The sequence below is a fragment of the Odontomachus brunneus genome, unplaced genomic scaffold (assembly GCF_010583005.1).
Source record: "Odontomachus brunneus isolate Ranch 3 - 2012 unplaced genomic scaffold, Obru_v1 Obru_scaffold_013, whole genome shotgun sequence".
NCBI classification, from domain to species: Eukaryota; Metazoa; Arthropoda; class Insecta; order Hymenoptera; family Formicidae; genus Odontomachus; species Odontomachus brunneus.
The window spans coordinates 2,902,533-2,922,971 of NW_022639463.1; the positions used below are offsets into that span (position 1 = coordinate 2,902,533).

A 20,439-nucleotide genomic window follows, 5' to 3' on the forward strand; every position below is an offset into this window, starting at 1 on the left:
GTTATCAAATGACCTGCTGTCGGTAAATTTGTCGATAAAAATTAGTGTAAATAATAATTCCAGAAGCGTTTTATAAAAAAAGTTTTATAAAAATATTGAACATACTCTATTGTAGGTCCATGTATGTACATAACGATAAAATATTATAGTAGTAGTAGAAAGTAGTAGTAGTCATTCTTAGCTTTTTTTTTGACAAAATTTAATCTTTATTTAAAAATTTAATTTAACAAGTTTAAGTTAAATTAAACAAATAAAAAGAACTATCATCGACATACTCTTCGTTATTGTTAATAATCTACTATTTTTCTTACTCCGCAAGTCTCTTTGAGTTTGCGCTGCTTTGATCGTGATGCGCACATGACATTACGTAATCATTAATGTCAATACTTCAAAACCGCAAAAAGTAAGAAAATATTTCGATCTGAAATAATCGATAATGTCGTCATCCTTTTTCAGCTATCTCTGAATCTCGAGAAGCCCATTTGCCAGTACGAAAATCTATTTAGGCTTGACGGTCTTTACTCTGTCAGTAGTTGCGCCGATAACGCCATGACTCTTATCTCAGTAGATAAGTCTAATTGCGATAGTTTACTTAACGACGGAAAAAATCTTCTTTTATTGGCTGTTGTTACCAAATCAAACGCGTTGGCGTCAATATGGCGTCCCACAGTGAGGAGAAATCGACAGTTCGATCATGCGACTAAGATCAAGGGAGAAATTAATGAAAACATGTACTAAAATCAATGAATCACGTGAGTATTGTAGAAACCAAAAAGTTTAATTCAGTCAAATCCTTTATAAAATGAAAACTGTCACTGTGATTTACATTGACATGATTTGTTTTAGCTGTGTGGTTGAAGCAGTGGCTATGTGATAAATACAGCTGACAGGAATGCCACAAAAAAAAGATATATGTTGAGACTGGAGGAAACACGTGACAATTGTTCCTTTAAAATATAATCCCAGGTATAAAAATCAAGCTGTTTGTGAAGAGCGAATATTTCAATGATAGGTACATTTTAGTATCCTTGACATTCAGAAGCTCCTGAGTTCTTGATCCTTACAATCTAAAAACTTTTTAATCTGAACTCAAAAGTTCAAACTTCATAAAAAATGTAAAGAATGAATGTAGACTTCAATTTATGGTATTTACAAGATGCATACTTAATAAAAGCATCATATATCCAAAAACATGAACTTAAGAAGATATCAGTATCGAGTTATATACAGTTCTTATATATAGCAATCATTTTATATAATTGCTTTATATTATTCTTCAAAATACTTAAGTTTTAAAATAATGAGTCCACAAGTAATTGGAGGATCATTGTACAACAAATGGAGCTCTTACAGGAGATGTTATGTCACAACGTAACATTTAACTTAAATGAGCCAGGAAGATGTTCAATAGAGTATTAATATAGGCAATAAAACGCGATGGCATAAACTTCTGGATTATGTAAGTGTCGTTAAGAGACGAATTCCCGAAATAAATGCTGCCGTGAGGCTGTAATACTGCTCGGTCGCGATACGCTTCATTATCAGTACAACGTGCGACGCGGCACGAAACTGTCTCTCCCGAATTTATTTTCGTGCATCAATCTCCGAAACTTCGGCTCATCAAGACGTTACGTGGCGATTTAGCGAATCTCGGTTGTTGGCGACTATATTTATTTGCAAGGGATTAGCCTTGCACGTTATAAATAGAATATAATGAGCTTATGATACTATGATACCTTACGCTGTGTATGATGTAAAGCTACTTCTAAATATTACTTATTTATTTTAAACAAAAAAGAAAAAAATAATACAGTGATCTCTGGCTCGACGCAGTATACACAATTCGGATAATGAATTACGTTAACTTCAAAAGCTGAGCAGCAGAAAACGAGTTTGTTAATAACAAAGTACTCTCACCCACTAAAAGATAATAATGCATAAAGTAACGTCAGAGATATACACGGAAACTAACAATATCTCTGAGAAGCTTGAGAATGGCAGTAAGTTGTGCTTCCGCTTAATATTCCAAGTAATATCTAGTTTTTATTGATACGACCATCAAAGCACAGTGCAAAATCGATTTCAGATGCAATCACTAAATTCGCCTTCAAATGTCCATCTCACATGATTGACTCGACTTCCACAGCCGGGACGCTGAAGTACGACAGCGATGACGACTTGGATGTGGACAGAGATAAAGAAGAAATACTTTTGATAGGTAAAATTAATGAAAAATTAATTATTGCATACTGTTATACACATGTAAATTAGCTAATCGTCGTTACAGAACACAGCGTGTCGACGGAGCTCAATTTGGTCGGCTTGCAAGTGTGGAGGGGCGCTTTTCTATTAGCCGACTACATCTTGTCGCACCCGGATTTGTTCAAGGATCAAATAATCTTGGAATTAGGATCCGGAGTTGGCATGACCAGTATCGTAGCGAGTTACTTGGCCAAGGAAGTCATCTGCACAGGTTTGAATGCAAATACAAGTGTTCATACACTTCCATGGAAGATATTGATTTTACTTATTGGAGTATTTCTCCTGGCCAGATATCAACGTCGGCGGTATACTGAGTCTAATCAAACGAAATTTCCTGAAAAATCATACGTATGTTAAATCCAGTTATCACATAGAGGAGGTAAATTTCCTCAACTTGGGATGGCCGAAGATATTGGAGGAGAGATTGCAAAACGCAAATATTATATTGGCTGCTGATGGTACGTTCAAATAATTCTGTATTGTAACAAGTATATAAAAGATAGAGGTAAAGAATGTGTCTGTGTGTGTGTATGTGTGTGTGTATATATGTAATAACGTTGCTATTCTTATTTCGGCTTATAGTAGTTTACGATGACAAAATCACGGATGGATTTGTCCGCACGTTATCGAAACTTTTGTACACGAAGAGGAAAAAAACCGTTTACGTCGCTCTCGAGAAGCGATACGTATTCACTATTGCCGATTTAGATACCACTGCACCAATGTACGAGGAGTTTCTACATTGCATCGAGAAGTACAGGATCAACTGGTCTGTAGATTATATAAGTATAGACTTCCCATGCTACTTCAAATATGACAGAGTTAAACATTTGGTTTTAATGAAAATACAAAACAATACGAAGTCTATTGCGTATGCATAGCAAGCAACTTACGTTCCTAATAGCGTACGCGAATCGTTCCCACCATGATATAACACGTAAAAATATTACAAATAAAAAGACAACATTAGAATTATTGGATTGAAAAACCGATAATATAGCTCCCTAATATGTGCACTTATCTAATGAAATACAACATCACAATTGACGTAATTTATACAGAAAAGAAAACAGCAGTCTATTTTAAATAAATCACCTCTTGGATATATAAGATTTATCCTAAGGATATTTCTTGTTTTTCTTTTTTGTTCGGAGATCCTTTCTTGCTCGACTCTTAGATTATCTCTATTTGAATCGTTGTCTCGCAGTTATCTTACGCAAAACACGAGTCGATCAGCGGGTAATTTAAAAGTCAACAAAAGAACAATTGTCAATATATTGTCCGGATCACGATAAAGAAAGTAATGATAGCCGCGTAATTCTGGATTTTTTTTGTTTCACGTCCACATATTTATTATTTATCGTTACTTTCCTATTTACATCCTACCTAGCGGATAATATTGGACAGTAAATGAAGTCGCTCGAAGAGCACGATGATTCCGTGTGTGAACTTAAATGCCGCCGCTCAAAGTGAACCACAGCGGCATGTGTCTAGGGTTAAAAAATTTCATTACACTAACTATATAAAGAAGACAGTGTATACAGAGGAATGTGAGCGCTTCTTCGAACGACTGCGGCAGTAGAAGTTGTATATGTTACACGCAAACTTTTTTTTTTTATAACAGTTCATCATTTTAGTATGATATACTCGTGGTCCGAAGCCGCGCAAAGTCCTGAGTCTTGGAGAGAACGGCGATCGGTGAAACCGCGCGCACGAATCCATCAAGTATCTCGGCTTTCATGAATGACAACAGAGAGAGAGAGAGAGAGACACGTGTCGGCGCAATACAATTACGCGAGCATTTAGAAATATAATGATTGATAAAGATTCGGCATCCGCGAGAATCGTCGAGCGCTGTCCTGCGGCGGAATTCGGACCGTTTAGTTTGGTAAAAGGCACTTTTACTCTACCGACCCATCTCACGATGTAGAAAATGTAATGTATAATTTACAGCCTCGCACAATTTTCTCTCTTCTCGTCAAGCTGAGCGCGTGTCACGCGAATCTCGATTATTACAAATGACTGCATGTGCAGCTCCCTTCGCGGTAGCATTCTTGTTCTCTTTTCCTTTTCTTTGTTTCTATTTTGTCATTCATCTTACTCCTGAAGACGAGCACACAGTCTCAGGAGTTAACAATTCTATAACTCTCGGCTACGATAGATCCACTGTAAAGTGTACGCTTCCCTTTTGCCGTAGAAAAGAATAACAATCTAACGAATGTACGAGAAACATCTCGCGATCTCGCGTGTCATATAGCGCGGGACGCATCGAGTCGAGACGATGTTCCTCGCACTACGCTCGCCGCCGAGGCCACTAGACAGAAGTCGACCCCTTGCACTCTGAGATCCCTGTTCTCGGCTTTGCTATCTCATCAACATGCGATTGTATATATACGTGTGTGTGAGTGTGTACCAGTAACTCTGTGAGCATTTACTTCTTCTGGACTAGCGACGTGTCGCACGAGTCACATAGAATAGTTGTAGATTTTACACCGGAGCTCTCCTCGGAAATACTACGTGTAGATAAAAGCTTTAAAAAAACAGGTGAGATAATAAAACGTCGTTGACTAGACCCCAAAAAGAAAGAAAGAAAGAAAGGAAGGAAGGAAAAAAAAGGAAGGAAAAAGGAAGAAAGAAAGAAAAGAAAGGAAGGAAGGAAGGAAGAAAGAAGAAATAGAATCAGTATGATACAAATTCACATGTCAGCGAGAAATTATCGTACTTAACAGATTTCAATTATCATTCACGTAATCAGAGTTAATGTATGCAGAGGCCATCAATCAGGACGAACACGCTCACGTGCCTTCCTGTTATATTTATATCCTCTCGATTCCCCATGTTCAACACAGAACTTTAAATTAAAAATCAAAAATATTCATCTAACAGCTATGAACAATAATTATCCGATTTATTAATTAAATTTCGATTGCATCTCTTTATATTACTTGCAACAAATACTGTACAAAAAGAGAGAGAGAGAGAGAGAGAGAGAGAGAGAGAGAAGGGAGAGAAAGAGATAGAAAGAAGGAAGTACGATTTGCGATAAGAGAACGCGCAAAAATCAGTTTCTTTTTCGCTACTAGTAGCTACCTCCGTTCGGGGACGGTTTCTGACTGGCGACTCCATTGCTCGGTGGCATCGTGTCCAACATCAACTTCCTTCGATGGTATTCGGGGCTCGCGCTTTCGCTGGCCATCGACTTCCGGCGCAGCGGCGTCGTGCTCTCCACGCTAACTTGCACTATGGAGTTTGTACTTTTCCGCCTGGCCGGCAGGTCGTTGTTGCTTGACTGTTTGCTCGGCGGTGTGCCGTTCTCGCTCTGGCCCGTCGCGACACCGTTGCTTGCGACCGGCGCGGTTTTGCTCGCCGCCATCGAGGCCCCGGCGTTCGAGACTTTGCTCGCGATAGTCTGCACGGAGCTCGCGTTCTCATAAGCCGACCCGGCACTGGTGTTCTTACCGACAACGGAGTTCTGCATCGAACTGTTATTGTGCACGACGTTCTTACTCGAGGACGCCATCATGCTAGCGTGCTTGCTGACATTGTTATGCACTGACATCGTGTTCTTAATATTCTGCGTGTTGGGCGAACCCAACGGTAGCGAGGTCTTCCGCCTGGCGTTCGAATTCGCGCCGTCGCCACCAAAGTTCACCTTCACTCCTGTGCCAGTACCAGTCTTGGACGCGTCATACGTCGACGTCTGCGAGCTCGTGACTGCCCAACGCTCTACTTGGGCCTCGTGCGACTTCTGCAGTACTTTACGCACATCACCGTCTTCGCCGCCCTCTTTCATTATCTCCTGTAGCTTCTGTATGGTCTGGTACAAGATCACTGGGCTGATAAGACCAAAGTCGAACAGGCTGCACATGTGCAACACAAAGTTGCGGTAGAGGTTCTTCATGAGTAACTCTTTCCCTTTATTTTCTAAGAACATTTGGCAAGCTAGTGGTATTTGGCAGTCGCCTACGTATCCGTGCTTCATCACGTGTAGGTTCCACATCTTCATCAGTTCCTTCTCGCCTTCGTTCACATCCGTGAAGTCGTCAATCATCATCATCGTCTTCGTCTGTAACCACTTGGGATCGTTCTCGCCCTCGGAATCAATATCCATCTCTTTGGGGTATATGGGTAAGCAGGTCACAGTGTGATGATACAGTCTGAAACGAGAAAAAGTGTTGGCTTTAGTACGAAGGCGTAGGTCATCGCGATTGTTTATTAACAACATAGAGCCGCGTTTTCACACCTGTTGTGGCCGGTGATGTAAGGCCTCTGACTCTCAAACTCGTTCTCCTCGAGCTCCAGGAACTCTGATAGACTCGGCTTCATTCTCTTCGGACGACACACTAAGATGTTCGTCACACTGGTGCGTCTTGTCGGCCCTGTCCTTGAAAAAGGTATGCTAGACGGTTGTGAAATTAACTCGTGAGGACTACCTGCATACGAACCATCATAGCACTCGTTTATTGCTACATCTATTCGGGCACCTTGTGGAATTGGCTAGAAGGAAAAAGTACACGTGATTAGCATGAATCTTTTGGCAGAATAGTCAACTTTATTTCCGTTTCCGTGCAATCAAAACGATTTGTCATTGTGCAAATTCAGAATTGATAAACAACTTACTTATAACGCCGTTAAGTTACTATTTTCTAATGATTATTTCTAATAGTCCGAACATTTCTCTTTTGTTCGTCATCAAAAGTTCCGTGGCGAGGAGCCAAGAACTCCTAACGGTAACTAGTTATTTTTTCCAAAATGATTAAACGAATCACTTTTACAAAGTAACTTTCTCAACGCTATGCGAATTTCGAAGAACACTCACCACGTATGTAAATGTAAATCGCGAATGGCAGAGCTTCAAATGCTTCAGAAGCGAGTACAGTTTGCCGCAGTCCAACGAGCACCATGGGCAGTGTAGGTCTTCGCAAGCCTCCGTCTGCTGCCGGCTGTTATTGTTGTACAAAAATTGATAAACTATCTGCTGCGTTCCCGCGTTGGCGTCCACCTTCTCGTTGGAGACGCTCATTCTCGAGGGCGTTAATGGACTAGGCGTTGGCAGTGTCGCGTTATTGTTATTGTTTGTGCTATTATTATTGTGACCTACGGAAGAGCGCTCAAAACCAGCTGAAAGAACATGAAAAGATAACGTTTATCGTAACATACGGCATACGTCGGTGCGCGTACGAGGGTTTACGTTAATTACTACTGCGAACTGACCGTTGGCCGATCGATTCTCCTTATTGTCGCCACTCGGTATCGGGTGTATCGGCGTCGGTCGGTCCACCAGGCCATTGCTCGGCTCCGTCGTCCAGCTCAGTCGAAACTTTAACGTTGGCCCCGCGCTGAACACTTCGAAGGGCTCACAGTTCTTGATATCCGGCAGGGACTCCCAAGAACTGTGCTTCTTAGGGCTAGACCTAATGTTGGTTTGTACTTCCTGCAAACCTAATTCGTAATCGCCGTCCGTCAACAGACATCGGCTGTGCTTATCGTACACTATGAGCTCGGAGCCATACTGCTTTACTTCATCACCGCCGCCAGTCTTAATCGAACCCGTAGACGATTTACGGCGTTTTTGAGCTGGTTCTGTGGAAAGAGAATCATTTTTTTACTATGTAACATCTTTACCATCTTTAGGCGCGAGACGAAACGAGACGGGAGGAGAGCAACGCGTTCACACTCGGCTATACGTACCTTCTAAATCACAGTTATGCATAAGGCAGCCATTGTTAGACATGCAATAAACCCTGAGCAAAAGCGTATAAGTCTTCGCTACATGACCGTTATTTAAGCTAAATGATTCATTGGGTATGGAAATCGTGGGCGCCTTCGTCGGAGGCTGAGTCTCGGAAGGATTGATCGGGACCTCGCTTGTGCCGATTGGAACCTGACAATAAAAATACCGCGCATCAATGGAAGATTCGAACAAATTAGTGGTAAGTTCATCGAGAGAGTCTCTCGTATTCGCAACGTACCGTGTTCTCTAATGACATTAAACTCACTTGCATGATAGGCGAACTGACATCTTTCCGCTTCTTGTGGCAGATTTTCAACAACAATGTTTCCACTTTAACTGGATCCTGTGATATCTCAACTAAAATTACACATCAATCTTAGAAAACATCAAAGCAGCATTGTATGAAATATTATCATCAAATGACTATGAAACGCTTCAATATATATATGCGGAAAAAATATACGACAGATATAGTTAGTTACCTCTTTTGTCATAAAAACCTAAAAATGTGAGGGTCATGTACCCAGGAAGGCCGAGATTCTGTTCTTGATTGTTTTTCGATATTAATTTTTCCAAAATCATGTCGACCTTAAATCCACGTCGTGCCTTGTGACTTCTGGACATACGTTGCCGCATATACGTTAAGTTTCTGTACAGAAATATTGGCTGGAAAGAACAAAAAGCATTGAATCAACATTCAAACTTTCATTTACGGATTGAAATATTCGATACAAATGAATAATGTATCTTTTATACCCACCATCTTACACAGATTTTACAGACAATAACGTAAAGGTTTGGGAAGCGGATGAAGGTGCAAGTTATAACAGAGATGATGAGCACTCCAATGTGTTAAAAAAAAAAGAGAAAAAATATTTCAACTTACCTGGTGACACAGATGCTTGCAATGTTATGATTGTGTTCTTCGTTAAAAAAGGAAAAAGAAACTATTACACCATGCGCAATTGGTAATTGTTTATGTATATGTGTAATGAAAATAAATAAAATTTAGTTAACACTTTGAGGGCAACGCACAATTGAAGGTTCTACACAAAATTAAGATGGTAATTGAATTATTGTCTACTCACTGAAATTTGGTTTCTTGTACGAAGGAAGCGGTAAATCTGTGTTGGTTCTGCAAAGAAATAAAATATTAAGATTATAAACAAATATTAAGTCGTTACAGCCAAGTTGAGATAACAGCTATGTAACAAATGTATGAGCAAGTGCATTGCGTTGAACAAGTAATGTGTTCCACACAGAATATTTGAAACAAATTGTAGATTTCTTAATTAAACCCTCACAATTATTTTTTAATTATTTTTTAATTATTTAATTTTATTATTTTTTAATTTGCAGGAAAAGAATAATCTAGTTTAAGCGCAGATGTGCTAATTAAAGTCATAGATTCATTATAGTTTCTGACTTGCTGCTTACAAATTAATTTCAGTAGAATGTAACTTAAAATAATCAATAAATAAGGAACTAAAAAAAAAGCTCTTATTAGAAATTCATTTATTAATTATTACTGTTATAATTGCTTCTGTAATTACGAATTATTTATAACAATTTCATGGAAACCTATGTTTACATACTTTAAAATATTTGCTTCAAACCATTGTTGATATTAGTATTTAGATTTTATTTATTTACATTTATAAAATAATGTATTGTTGTACGAATATAGTACAAGTTTATTTTCCTAGATGGCCCCATGAGTGATCTCTTTCTCACATTCAAAAAGAGCATTGAGACACTTTAAATACAAGCATGAACACGGTACTTAACCCGATCCTTCTTGAGTTCGAATGGGAAATGATGAATAGGTTTGGCTCAAATTATTTGAGATGCCTGCATCTTACTTTGTTACGACTTCCAGCAGGCTAAACCTCTCTGATCCCATCTTACTATGTTACAAAAATGAAAGCTGCCAATACCATCTTTCCTCGTCATGACACGCCAATGATCGCGATTAAAAACATCGATTTGCAGCGACGATAAGCCGGGGATATTCTCAAATTATCGTTTACGGGAGGAAACTTCCTCGTTCGAGTTTCTGCTTCATCCTTTGCGTCGCGAGTTTCGGTAAACCCGACAGTGAGTAATGGGGGGACGCTAGCAACGATTAAAGTCATACGCGCAATGACTGATTCGCAATCGCTCTCCCTGTTCCGCCGCGAGTAGCAGCGGAGGCAACGATGACAGGTGTCCGTCCGTTTGCGAAACGAGACGGAGGAGGAAGAGGGAACGGAGGAGGAGAAGAGAGCGTCTACCGACGCGCGCCACGGCGCCCGAGTGAGCCTCTCTGCGAGTGGGGTTAGGTCTGGTCGCCGCGTCGAGAGACGATAGCCACGGAGACGTTCGCCAAGAGGAATGGTCGCGCACCTCTCCGCGAACGTCACCGAGGTGTGCGGTCGCGTCGTCGGGCAGGGAAGTCGGTCGCTCGTCGCCGACGCGGATGACTGCAGACGAGGATGGAAAAATGCAACGGACAATACTAACGGAGGCTGGAGTGTGTTATTTCGAACAGTTGCTTGGCACTCACTTTCGAAGGCCTGCAGAAACAGCTCATGGTCAGCCTGTATCTGGTCCATGCGAGGTCCCTTCTGCCCGTCCAGGTCCTTCTCCCGCTTCTTCGGCGGCATTTTCGCGCGGTCCTCCGTGCACGACGAACTCCCCCGCGTTAACTCCACTGCTCGTCGCGCGAAAGTTATACGAACGACAACACCCGCCCCGCGCGAAAACTGCGGCGCTCGGCGGCCTCGGCGACCGACGCGCGCTCTCAGCGGTGGCGAGAAATGCTGCCACCGTCGCGCGACACCAGTGTGAGACTAATCGATCTCCATGGATCGATTGTGCCTAGGAAATATCGAAAATAATCTGACTACTTGATTGCACACACGATTAAACGCAGTGGCATGTGATTGGCAAATTCTGCTAGGGATGTGAGAATCACCCAATTACAAGCGTCGTACGTAATTGAGCGTGTCATTCGAGGGCACTCGCCAATTTTAAGGCTAAGGGGGGCCGCAATTGACATAAAGCGTCGGCTACAATATGCGAAGTAAGCTTGGAGTAAGAAGTAAGTCGTAAGAATTAACCAATTATAGATTATTTTTGTAGATATTATTTTTATAATAATCGACTACGATTGGCCAATTCTTACAGCTTACTTCTTACTCCAAGCTTATTCCGCATATTGTAGACAACGCTTAAAGGGACGTCTACATTGGAAGTAAATAGCAAGAAGTAGGAAGTAAGAGTAAGAAATTGACCAACCACAGTCAAATGTGAGAAGAATAATCAACTATGATTTATCAATTTCTTATTCTTACTTCCTACTTCTTACCGCTTACTTCCAATGTAGACGTCCCTTTAGGAGTACGTTCAGATGGAGAAAGAAATAGCGTAACGGAACAGTTACGGAAAAGAGATATAGTGGGGGTCAACCAATCAGAGTAATTCCGTTTTTATTCCGTTCTGTTGTTTGATAGATAGGTTTCACATGGCACAGAACTGTTACGGAACGGAACAAAAACGGAAATTTTACAATTTTCGATGTTGATAGGTTAGAATATTCTCCGTTTTTGTCCCGTTCCGTAACAGTTCTGTGCCATATGAAACCTATCTATCAAACAACAGGGCAGTGATCATGTAACTTCGAGCGAATCTTTTCACTTTTCGCTCTATCGATTTCACGTGAACTTTTTCATTGTTCACGCAATCAAATAATAGGTTTGTTCGAGTTGCTTATACTATTCACACTTTTACATCTATGTCCGTTGCACACTAGTGCACCTCATATAATACAAATTTTCCAAAATACGTTCTAAAGACGCTTTTAGGACGGAGGGATGTCATCAGAATATTTTTAGGACGTCCTTTGAAGATGTGAGTTGTCTGAAAATAGCTAATATCCAATAAGTTTATTCGCATTAATTGAACTTTTTATACTTTCACACTTAGGGCACATTAATTCTTTAGAGGTTCTAAAAATGACATCATGAATTCCGTTCGTGTTACGAGTGTAATTGCAATTTTGATACACTTTTTATACTTGATCCCAAACAAGAGTGAAAAGTGTATCAGAATTGTATTTACACTCGTAACACGAACGGAAAACATGACGCCATTTTTAGAACCTCTAAAGAATTAGGTTACGTTCCGTTTCACGCATCATGCGCGCATTGCCTACAATATACGTAACATAAACTATAGAAAATGCGCGCATATGCGTGAAACGGAACGTAACCTTAATGTGTACTAAATGTGAAAGTGTAAAAAATTCAATTAATGTGAATAAACTTATTGGATATTAGCTATTTTCAAACAATTCACACTTTCAAAGAACGTCCTAAAAATATTCTGATGACGTCCCTCCGTCCTGAAAACGTTTTCAGAATGTATTTTTGAAAATTTGTGTTGTTTGGAGTGCACTAGTGTGCAACGGGCATTAGGTGTAAAAGTGTGAAAAGTACAAGCAACTCGAACAAACTTTATCTCTATGCGTGAAAAGCACAAATCACTAAGCATGGTTCCTATATGATTTCAATATCGACCAAATCAGCTGTATCCATCGGCTGTAGAATATATAATCTTAAAAACATCCCTATAACCTTAAGACTGTTATGTTTCCTGTATCTTATCACAGCAGTAGCATAATATGTTCCGTATTCATCATGTCACTAGATTTTCACTTTTCCGCCAGCACATTTCATGGCTAACAAGTTTACGTGAAAAGTTCCACGTTTCTACGCTTCGTCGAGTGATCATTGATCACGAGTTCACGTGAAACTTTTCACTAGTGGCACACAAAAAAACTTAAACAGTAAAACGTAAGCAGTAAGCAAATTGATCAATCACAGTCATTGATTCTTCTTAAGGGACGTCTATATTAGAAGTAAACAGTAAGAAGTAGGAAGTAAGAATAAGAAATTGACCAATCATAGTTAATTATTCTTCTCACATTCGACTGTAGTTGGTCAATTTCTTACTCTTACTTCCTACTTCTTGCTATTTACTTTCAATGTAGATGTCCCTTTACATTCACGACTACGCTTACGCAATTGTAGAATGGGCTTAAGACGTAACGTATATATATATATTTATTACCATTCAGCTATGTACATTAAATAGATAGCCAAGAAGGGGACTTGGTTTACATAAAAACAACTAAATCACACATTCCACACATCATCCATTCTTCCATCCTTTTCCATTCTTCCATACTTTCCTATATCTACATCACATTAAATTCTCCTCTCTCTTTATTCTTTCCTTTACTCCTTTTCACTTTATCCTTTTTCTTTTTCTTTTTCTCCTTCTCTTTCTTTTTCTTTGATCTTACTCTCCCTGGCTTAAGACGTAACGTAAGAATTGACCAATTACGATCGAGTATTCACTAAAATGGCGACCTTACAATTCGACGATTCTCAACATGATTGGTCAATTCTTACGTTACATCTTACGGTTACTGTTACGAAAAGTGTGTGTGGTAGAGATGCCCGATTTTGAATCGATTCGATTCTTTCCCCAAAAATAGACTTATTCGTGTTGTTTGCATTCTTCGCACTTTTCGTATTTAAAACCAGATAAAAGTATATTGAAATGTTTGGAAGAAGCAAAAGTGAGATAACCAACTCGATTGTTTCTTCCAAGCGTCTGATTAGGCGTCCATCTCTTTTTAAAAGCGAAAAGTATGAAACATGCAAACAGCACGAATAACCCTTTTTCCCTAAATGTGTTAGGGGAAGAATCGAATCGATTAAGAATAGGGCATCTCTAGTATGTGGCCAGCTTTACTGCTTAAGTTTTTCTGTGTGCCACGGCCCTAATCAATTGTTTGCATTGGTTCAGTTTGATGACGTAATTACGTCATAAGTGACGTTACCGGAAACACAGTCTGGCAGTATATTTTATACATCTTGGAAGTATATAGCAAAGGAATATTAATTTTAAAAGAATAATAGAAAAATTGTATTTATATTTTGCTCATATTGGTAAGGAAAATAAAATTAGTCACTTGTAATAATTTTTTCTTCAATACGTTTACACACCTTTGTCTATTCGATTAATTGACAATGGTCTGGTTTACATCGTGCACTTGATACACGTACTAAGGCTGCGTTCTGAAATTCACTTCCAGTACTGAAAATCTATAGTTCATGTCACATATACTATAGAATTTCAGTACTGGCAGTGAATTTCGGAACGCAGCCTAAATAGTAACTTTCTATTAGATAATCTTAATATCGACAATACATATCAACGGCAACGTATTCAATCAATACAATATGTTTTGTTGATAAGTATTATATCAGCTTAATATATCGTTGTTTATATATATCGTCGATATTAAAATTATCTAATAGAAAGTTACTATTTAGTCCGCGTATCAAGTGTACGATGTAAACCAAACAATGTTGTGCGGGATGCTGTCTGGTGTGTGCGTATCGAAACACGGCCTAATGAAACATCAAGTTCGAAAAAAACAGTATATAACTTAGCGCGGAAAGGTGAAGAACGAGTTCCAGTGTGATTTTGTGGTTCGACAACAAAACAGGCCTGCTGTTTTTTACTCAAGTGGTAAACTCGGTTCATTGTCTAGATTGTCTATCGCAGAGTTTTAAACGTTGCTTTCAGAACAATTCAACCTGTTGTCGATGAACCTGTTATGTACGCTGTAGTTTTCTTGAATAACGAAGTCACGCGTTATCGCGTCGTGTGCGAGATATCCACGAAAATTGCGTGAATATTTGAGGTTATTATTTTTTTTTTTTTTTTTTTTTTCATATGGTGGAACAAAATGGCTGCGATAATCGCGTAAACGTAAAGATCCTGTTTCTTGAGCAGACAGCAAAATTGTACACTACGGATATCTTTTTTTATTTCGACCGTGCAAGTCGCACAGTGATCTGTGTTCCTTGAATTTTGAGAAGTTGTGAGTTTAAGGCAAGTAAGAATGACTGAGGAAACTCAACAATCCGAAATTGTTGGTCAAAACGACGTTGGTGCTGTGCAGAATGACACGCAGACGAATTCGTCAGATGTCGGGAAAGTTAGAGACAATAAAAAAGAAAAGTGTCGTCCTATGACAAAGGTTTGTAAATGATTACAATCTTTATTCGTCATAACACTGAACATCGATTAACGGCTGCTGTGTTATCATCTAATAAAAGTGTTGCCTGAGGTTATGTCAAGTACTGATAAGATGATACCGCCGGCCGGATATTATCAATTTAGCTGAAACTTTGCAAACAATAATAAATCGAAACGAAATTTAATCGCCTTTTATATTTAAGCTCAAAATTAAAAAGATTTCTATCTGTTTATGTTTTTTTCATGTTACAAAACAAATAGATAGTTTAAAATAAATGTTTAATTATATTAATGATATGAAATGTTTAATAATATATATCAGGAAAATAGAATAGAGTATTTTGGGTCTATATATAACTTATAATACTTTAAGCATTAAATTATCTAACTTTTCTATATTAAAGACTATTGCTTCTCAATGTTGAAAACATAATTTTAGAAGACAAATAAAACTAAGACATTATCATTTATTTGTAATCACTTTACATAAATATACACATATCTCATATATTTTTTATATATTTTACAAAATTTTATCCAAAATTAAGGTCTGTTTTCTATTGTTAGCTATACTACTTGCTATACTAGCTTGCACTAATTCTTGTTTTTTGTCTACTGAGTCTCAACTGTATACCTGTTTCTTTTTAAGTTCTGTAAGTGTATGCAAGTTCAGCGATAAAAAAACAAACCTTTGTACAATTATCAGATTTTATACAAAGATTTATTCAAATTGATAATTTTGGTTTATACTTATGACATATAATTTAATGCCATATTGTTTATCTATTACTAGGTAGTAATCAGGCGACTGCCTCCGACAATGACACAGGAACAGTTTCTAGAACAGGTCTCTCCACTGCCAGAACATGATTACCTGTATTTTGTGAAGGCTGACTTGTCCCTTGGTCAATTTGCATTTTCCCGTGCTTATATCAATTTCACAGACCAACAAGATATTTTTTTGTTCCGGGAGAAATTCGATAATTATGTGTTCATAGACTCCAAAGGTGTGGAACATTCTGCAGTAGTAGAGTTTGCACCTTTCCAAAGACTAGCAAAGAAACGACACGGCAAGAAAAAGGATCTCAAATGCGGCACTATTGAGAGCGATTCGTATTATATAAGTTTTCTAGAAAGTTTAAAAAACCAGGAAATCGATTCAAATATAGCACAATCCAAAACCGAGTATTCTTACCAACCACCAGATAGTGAGTATTTTCTTCACACTATGTATCTAAAATACAATATAGGTATTATATGTCTTAACATAGACTTTTAAAAAAGTGTCTTAAAGCATTAAATAAAAGCATTATATAAAAGAGAGAAAGACTCCTGGTCTTAAAATCTTAAAATTAACATAAAAAAATGATGAAGAAAGGCAGATTAAAGAGAAATACATCACATTAATTTTAAGACTGTCTATTAACTGTCAATAGAAAAGAATAGAACATTTTACAAGCATGCTCAAGCACTCTGATGTGTTCTTTCATACAAATATCTTTTTGAAAATGACAACAGTTTTTTACGTTTTCTCGCTTCTGATGCGAACCCAAGATTTTGCAGCACTAGGACCAGGAGCCTTGACATAATTAGTAAACGATAATAATTTTATCATACAGATACAACAAAGAAGATCACAACGACCCCGCTGCTCGAATATCTAAAGCAACGTAAACAAGAGAAGCAACGTCTCAGAGATGAAAAGAGAGAAGAAAGGCGGAGGAGGGATCTGGAGAGACGGAGAACGAAAGACGATCCTATTATCTCTAAGGTGAAGTATTTCTTAGATAGATCGAAGAACAAGTACAGTTTAGAATAATGCATGTGGTAGTCATTTTGCTTGTAATCGCTTGTTCAACTCGACCGAGACTTTTCTACGTCACATTTTGTTTTTTTTTTCTTTTTACTGTTAACCAACATATACTGATAACGAACCATTTTCGCCTACAGCAAACGCACAACACAGAAGTCGATAAGTCACCCAAGCTCACCATATTACGCCCCGCGAAAATCCAATTGGAAGATTTGTTGCTTCCAAAGTTTGTCGAAAATGCAAGTATATGCGAATATGGAGGAGAGGTGTATCACGATAGACGTGCGCACAAACGAGCGCAAGAAAAATTCGACAAGATTCATCAGAAATCTAACGAGCGCGTTAATAAGCCTAAATTGATTCGAAATATGAACAATATCAAGAAAGAATATCCATATGGCGATAAACGGGTTAACGACAAAAATCATTTTTTCCTGCACAAAGACAATCATGTAAGATAAAATTCTTCCTCATTGGCAAAAAGTTTTTCGATTATCACGATTCTTCGTCGTTCAAACACGTCTAACATTGGAGCACAGTAATGAAATATAATCTTCTTCCATTTTACGTCAGTAGCCGCGAATATCTCCCTCTGACTTTCACGTGTGAAAAAGTTGTGGTACGATACTTGAGCCGAAAGAATCGTATGTTACTCCCTCCAAGGTGGTATGTAAAGAGACTGAGACGTGGAATCAGGATTTAACTTAACGAATCGATTCGCCGCTATGCCCTGATACACTCGGGAAAGTCGGGAAAGTTGACCTTCGACCAGCATCAATGGTTCTAGGGAAAGATCAGCGCTTATCACATTTATTATCTCGCTGTCGATTTTGTATATCTACTATTTTCTAAAAGCTTTATGCAATTCCTTTTGTACATGCGCACGTGTGATGCGACTAACAAGCAAATCTTCACTTTGTAATTATTTTAATGTAATTATTTTATTGTCTGTGTACCAAATTTTTGAGACAAGACTATGTGTTCACAAAAAGGTTCAATTTTTTAAATCTTCGATAATTATACGCTTTATTTTGTTGCACATGACGGTGTCATGACGAAGAAGTATAATGATGTGTATGAAAAATTGTGAAAAATTATTTGTAATTATCTGTAATTAAAAAATAATGCATTTATGCATAAGAAAATAATGAAGATCAACAGATACATAATTTTTCATTATCTTGCAGGTTCTGAAGAATCCAGATCTGGACAGAGAGTCCAGTAAAGATGACAAAGAGAATAAGGACGAAAGGGATAAGCTTTCGCCGAAGGACCTAAAGAACAGAAATAAGAGAGACGATAAAGTGCGGGAGAAGTCGTCGCGAGATCGAGAGACCAAACCCATTATCAAGGGCTATAGAGAGCGAGTCGACGAGAGGAACAAAGATCGTGAAATCAAGCAAAGACGGTACGACGAGAAGAAGCTCTACGGGAGACGCGACGAGAGAGAGAGCGTAAAGGAGGATAAGAGAATTGATATGAGAGATGACAAGAGGTACGAGACGAAGGAAGACAGGAAAGTGGAGGAGAAACGCGGTAAGAGTTACGAGAAGATGAGACAGGAAAAGAAAAAGCTGGCAGAAACAAAGAAGCAGATGGCTGATGCCAATGTGAATGAAGCTAGTCCAAAAAAGGTGAAAGAGGAACATGATAGTGTGCAAGAGATCGAGGATATCAGTGAATACATCCAAGAGGGTACGCACGACGACGACGACCTCAAGCATGTCAGAGACAACGAACGTGTGCAACGCAACGTCGCCGAGGATAGAGTAACTATCGAAGATGCATCGGAAAGTCGTCGGAATGGCGCGGAACGAGGAAACAGTGTGGACAACGCAGGTAAATATATTTAATCTTTATTTTTTTCCGTTCTCCTTAAGACTACTATAATCTTTCGCTACTATAATCTTGATCGTTAAAAACGAGAAAATGCTTAAATTTTTACAAAATGTGTTGAAATAAAAAAAGGAGTCTATGTAAAATGACTTGTGTGATCGCACGAAATGAACATACCTTGATGCACACGCTCCCTATCGTATTTAGTCTTCCGTTTTTGCGTCTCTATTCCACAAGAGACGCGAGTTTATGAACTGTGATGTTGTTTATCGTTGACAAATCAATAAATGCAACATATACTCTACCATAGTGACGAAACATTTTCAAACATACTTGTATCAATTATTTTAATACATCGGCTTATAATACGACAATGCAATATTATCAAATGTATAATTGCGAATAACAATATTCTTAAGGCAAATTTGTAAAATACTCAAAAACTTTTTGCTGAAATAGTTAAGAAAAAATCGTGAAATTAACGTGATATATAAACTATAAGTTTTGTCACGTTTTGATATTTAGTTTATTTTTATATTTTATAAACACTAATCATAATTTTTATTCACAATATTTTGTATTTTGTAAGAATTTTGAGAACGTATATTTTTTTCACTTCTGTCTGATATTAATCAAATTGATCATGGCAAAGAATAAGAACCCTATAAAACTACGAAAGTATGGATATTTTGCAAAATCCGCTCGCTAATGTCTGACGAAATAAAAAAATATAACATTGTAACTGACATTTATTGATGTAGATGCGAACGAGGACGGGTCAGAATCGAAGATTGAATCAAAAGTCGTGAAAAGACGAAGCTCGCTCGAAAGCGGCGGCGAAGGTGGCACTGGTGACGGCAGCTGTTTGAGGCGTCACAAATCGTTAGACGGAGGAGGCCAAAGCAATCTGCAGAAGAGCGAAAGCGAAGAGAAAGAGAAGGATAAAAAAGATCCACGATTGGAGCGTAGGATAAGAAATAAGGTGAGCCATTCGTCGTATGGTCGTATTTTCCAAGTAGCGAGCGAAAAATCAACGTCATTCTCACAGCTTTTTAATTTGATAATGCTACAAAATCTCATCTAATGACTATTTAGGTTGAAAGTTATGCTTATTCGTTCACAGGACCGTCCGGCGATGGAGATCTACCGACCTGGCATGGGCAAGTTCAGCAAACAGAGGTTGGAACGCGAGAAATCGAATAACGACGAACGAGCATCTCTCTCACAAAGCCCCACGCCGAATCCCGGAGCGTCTACGAGTGGAAAGCCCGGGAAAACCGCAACGGAAGTGCGCTCGATGACATTTAAACGCAGCTTCAGTCGAGATGTGGCGTAACGAATCTCCCCACGCACATTTCTCTCTATCTCATACAGAGTCTAACCGTGCTGTTGAGGAACCTGAAGAAACTGCAGTCATGGTCGATCGTTTTACAGCAACTTCACCAATTTTATATCTTACCGTAAATAATGTCCTTCCCCCTCGCTGTACCATAGAAGACCTGTCGCGTTACGTGGTTAAAAACATGTTCTACCACACACGTATGCGAAATGAACATACCTTGATGCACACGCTCCCCATCGTATCTAGTTTTCCGTTTTTGCGTCTCTATTCCACAAGAGATGCGAGTTTATAAACTGTGATGTTGTTTGTCGTTGACAAATCAATAAATGCAACATATACTCTACCATAGTGACG

General features: G+C 38.6%; 3 protein-coding genes across 10 annotated transcripts; 2 read left to right on the plus strand and 1 right to left on the minus strand.

The window, feature by feature from the left end:
• The first annotated feature begins 289 nt into the window (after positions 1 to 289).
• LOC116841127 (methyltransferase-like protein 22) lies at positions 290 to 3,372 on the plus strand. 2 transcript variants are annotated; one of them, XM_032808693.1, is made up of 7 exons: positions 290 to 752; positions 847 to 1,012; positions 1,799 to 2,000; positions 2,087 to 2,218; positions 2,288 to 2,473; positions 2,553 to 2,720; positions 2,845 to 3,372. In XM_032808693.1, the coding sequence occupies exons 3-7, from the start codon at positions 1,934 to 1,936 to the stop codon at positions 3,141 to 3,143; spliced, it is 852 nt and encodes a 283-aa protein (XP_032664584.1). In that variant the 5' UTR covers positions 290 to 752; positions 847 to 1,012; positions 1,799 to 1,933; the 3' UTR covers positions 3,144 to 3,372. The 2 variants fall into 2 exon arrangements, with proteins under 2 accessions (XP_032664584.1, XP_032664583.1); XM_032808692.1 differs by having other exon boundaries at positions 847 to 966.
• On the minus strand, positions 2,722 to 10,791 carry LOC116841124 (polycomb protein suz12-B). Of its 3 annotated transcripts, XR_004377501.1 has the most exons (10): positions 10,542 to 10,641; positions 9,085 to 9,131; positions 8,479 to 8,662; positions 8,235 to 8,353; positions 7,954 to 8,146; positions 7,477 to 7,845; positions 7,082 to 7,383; positions 6,506 to 6,759; positions 5,231 to 6,419; positions 2,722 to 4,032 (listed from the first exon to the last, which is right to left on the minus strand). XR_004377501.1 is itself a non-coding variant. In XM_032808686.1 (9 exons), the coding sequence occupies exons 1-9, from the start codon at positions 10,639 to 10,641 to the stop codon at positions 5,342 to 5,344; spliced, it is 2,646 nt and encodes an 881-aa protein (XP_032664577.1). In that variant the 5' UTR covers positions 10,642 to 10,791; the 3' UTR covers positions 2,722 to 5,341. The 3 variants fall into 3 exon arrangements, 2 of the variants coding, with proteins under 2 accessions (XP_032664577.1, XP_032664578.1); XM_032808686.1 differs by having other exon boundaries at positions 2,722 to 6,419; positions 10,542 to 10,791; XM_032808687.1 differs by having other exon boundaries at positions 2,722 to 6,419; positions 8,262 to 8,353; positions 10,542 to 10,790.
• Positions 10,792 to 14,428: 3,637 nt separating this feature from the next.
• On the plus strand, positions 14,429 to 20,428 carry LOC116841025 (regulator of nonsense transcripts 3B). 5 transcript variants are annotated; one of them, XM_032808510.1, is made up of 8 exons: positions 14,429 to 14,756; positions 14,849 to 15,095; positions 15,888 to 16,302; positions 16,714 to 16,865; positions 17,045 to 17,359; positions 18,095 to 18,746; positions 19,505 to 19,725; positions 19,867 to 20,428. In XM_032808510.1, the coding sequence occupies exons 2-8, from the start codon at positions 14,958 to 14,960 to the stop codon at positions 20,077 to 20,079; spliced, it is 2,106 nt and encodes a 701-aa protein (XP_032664401.1). In that variant the 5' UTR covers positions 14,429 to 14,756; positions 14,849 to 14,957; the 3' UTR covers positions 20,080 to 20,428. The 5 variants fall into 5 exon arrangements, with proteins under 5 accessions (XP_032664401.1, XP_032664402.1, XP_032664400.1 ...); XM_032808511.1 differs by having other exon boundaries at positions 14,429 to 14,671; positions 14,831 to 15,095; XM_032808509.1 differs by having other exon boundaries at positions 14,432 to 14,581; positions 14,831 to 15,095.
• The last annotated feature ends 11 nt before the right edge of the window (positions 20,429 to 20,439 follow it).

What these genes read in the sequence shown, in the direction of transcription:
- LOC116841025 (XM_032808510.1), top strand. Translation starts at nt 14,958, where the DNA reads ATGACTGAGGAAACTCAACAATCCGAAATTGTTGGTCAAAACGACGTT. An exon ending in AGTGTCGTCCTATGACAAAG is followed by an intron (nt 15,096 to 15,887) that starts GTTTGTAAATGA and finishes ATCTATTACTAG; the next exon opens with GTAGTAATCAGGCGACTGCC. An exon ending in ACGATCCTATTATCTCTAAG is followed by an intron (nt 16,866 to 17,044) that starts GTGAAGTATTTC and finishes TTTCGCCTACAG; the next exon opens with CAAACGCACAACACAGAAGT.
- LOC116841124 (XM_032808686.1), bottom strand. Translation starts at nt 10,641, where the DNA reads ATGCCGCCGAAGAAGCGGGAGAAGGACCTGGACGGGCAGAAGGGACCT. An exon ending in AGGTTTTTATGACAAAAGAG is followed by an intron (nt 8,354 to 8,478) that starts GTAACTAACTAT and finishes GTGTAATTTTAG; the next exon opens with TTGAGATATCACAGGATCCA. An exon ending in GCATAACTGTGATTTAGAAG is followed by an intron (nt 7,846 to 7,953) that starts GTACGTATAGCC and finishes CTCTTTCCACAG; the next exon opens with AACCAGCTCAAAAACGCCGT.
- LOC116841127 (XM_032808693.1), top strand. Translation starts at nt 1,934, where the DNA reads ATGCATAAAGTAACGTCAGAGATATACACGGAAACTAACAATATCTCT. An exon ending in CAAGGAAGTCATCTGCACAG is followed by an intron (nt 2,474 to 2,552) that starts GTTTGAATGCAA and finishes TCTCCTGGCCAG; the next exon opens with ATATCAACGTCGGCGGTATA. An exon ending in TATTATATTGGCTGCTGATG is followed by an intron (nt 2,721 to 2,844) that starts GTACGTTCAAAT and finishes TTCGGCTTATAG; the next exon opens with TAGTTTACGATGACAAAATC.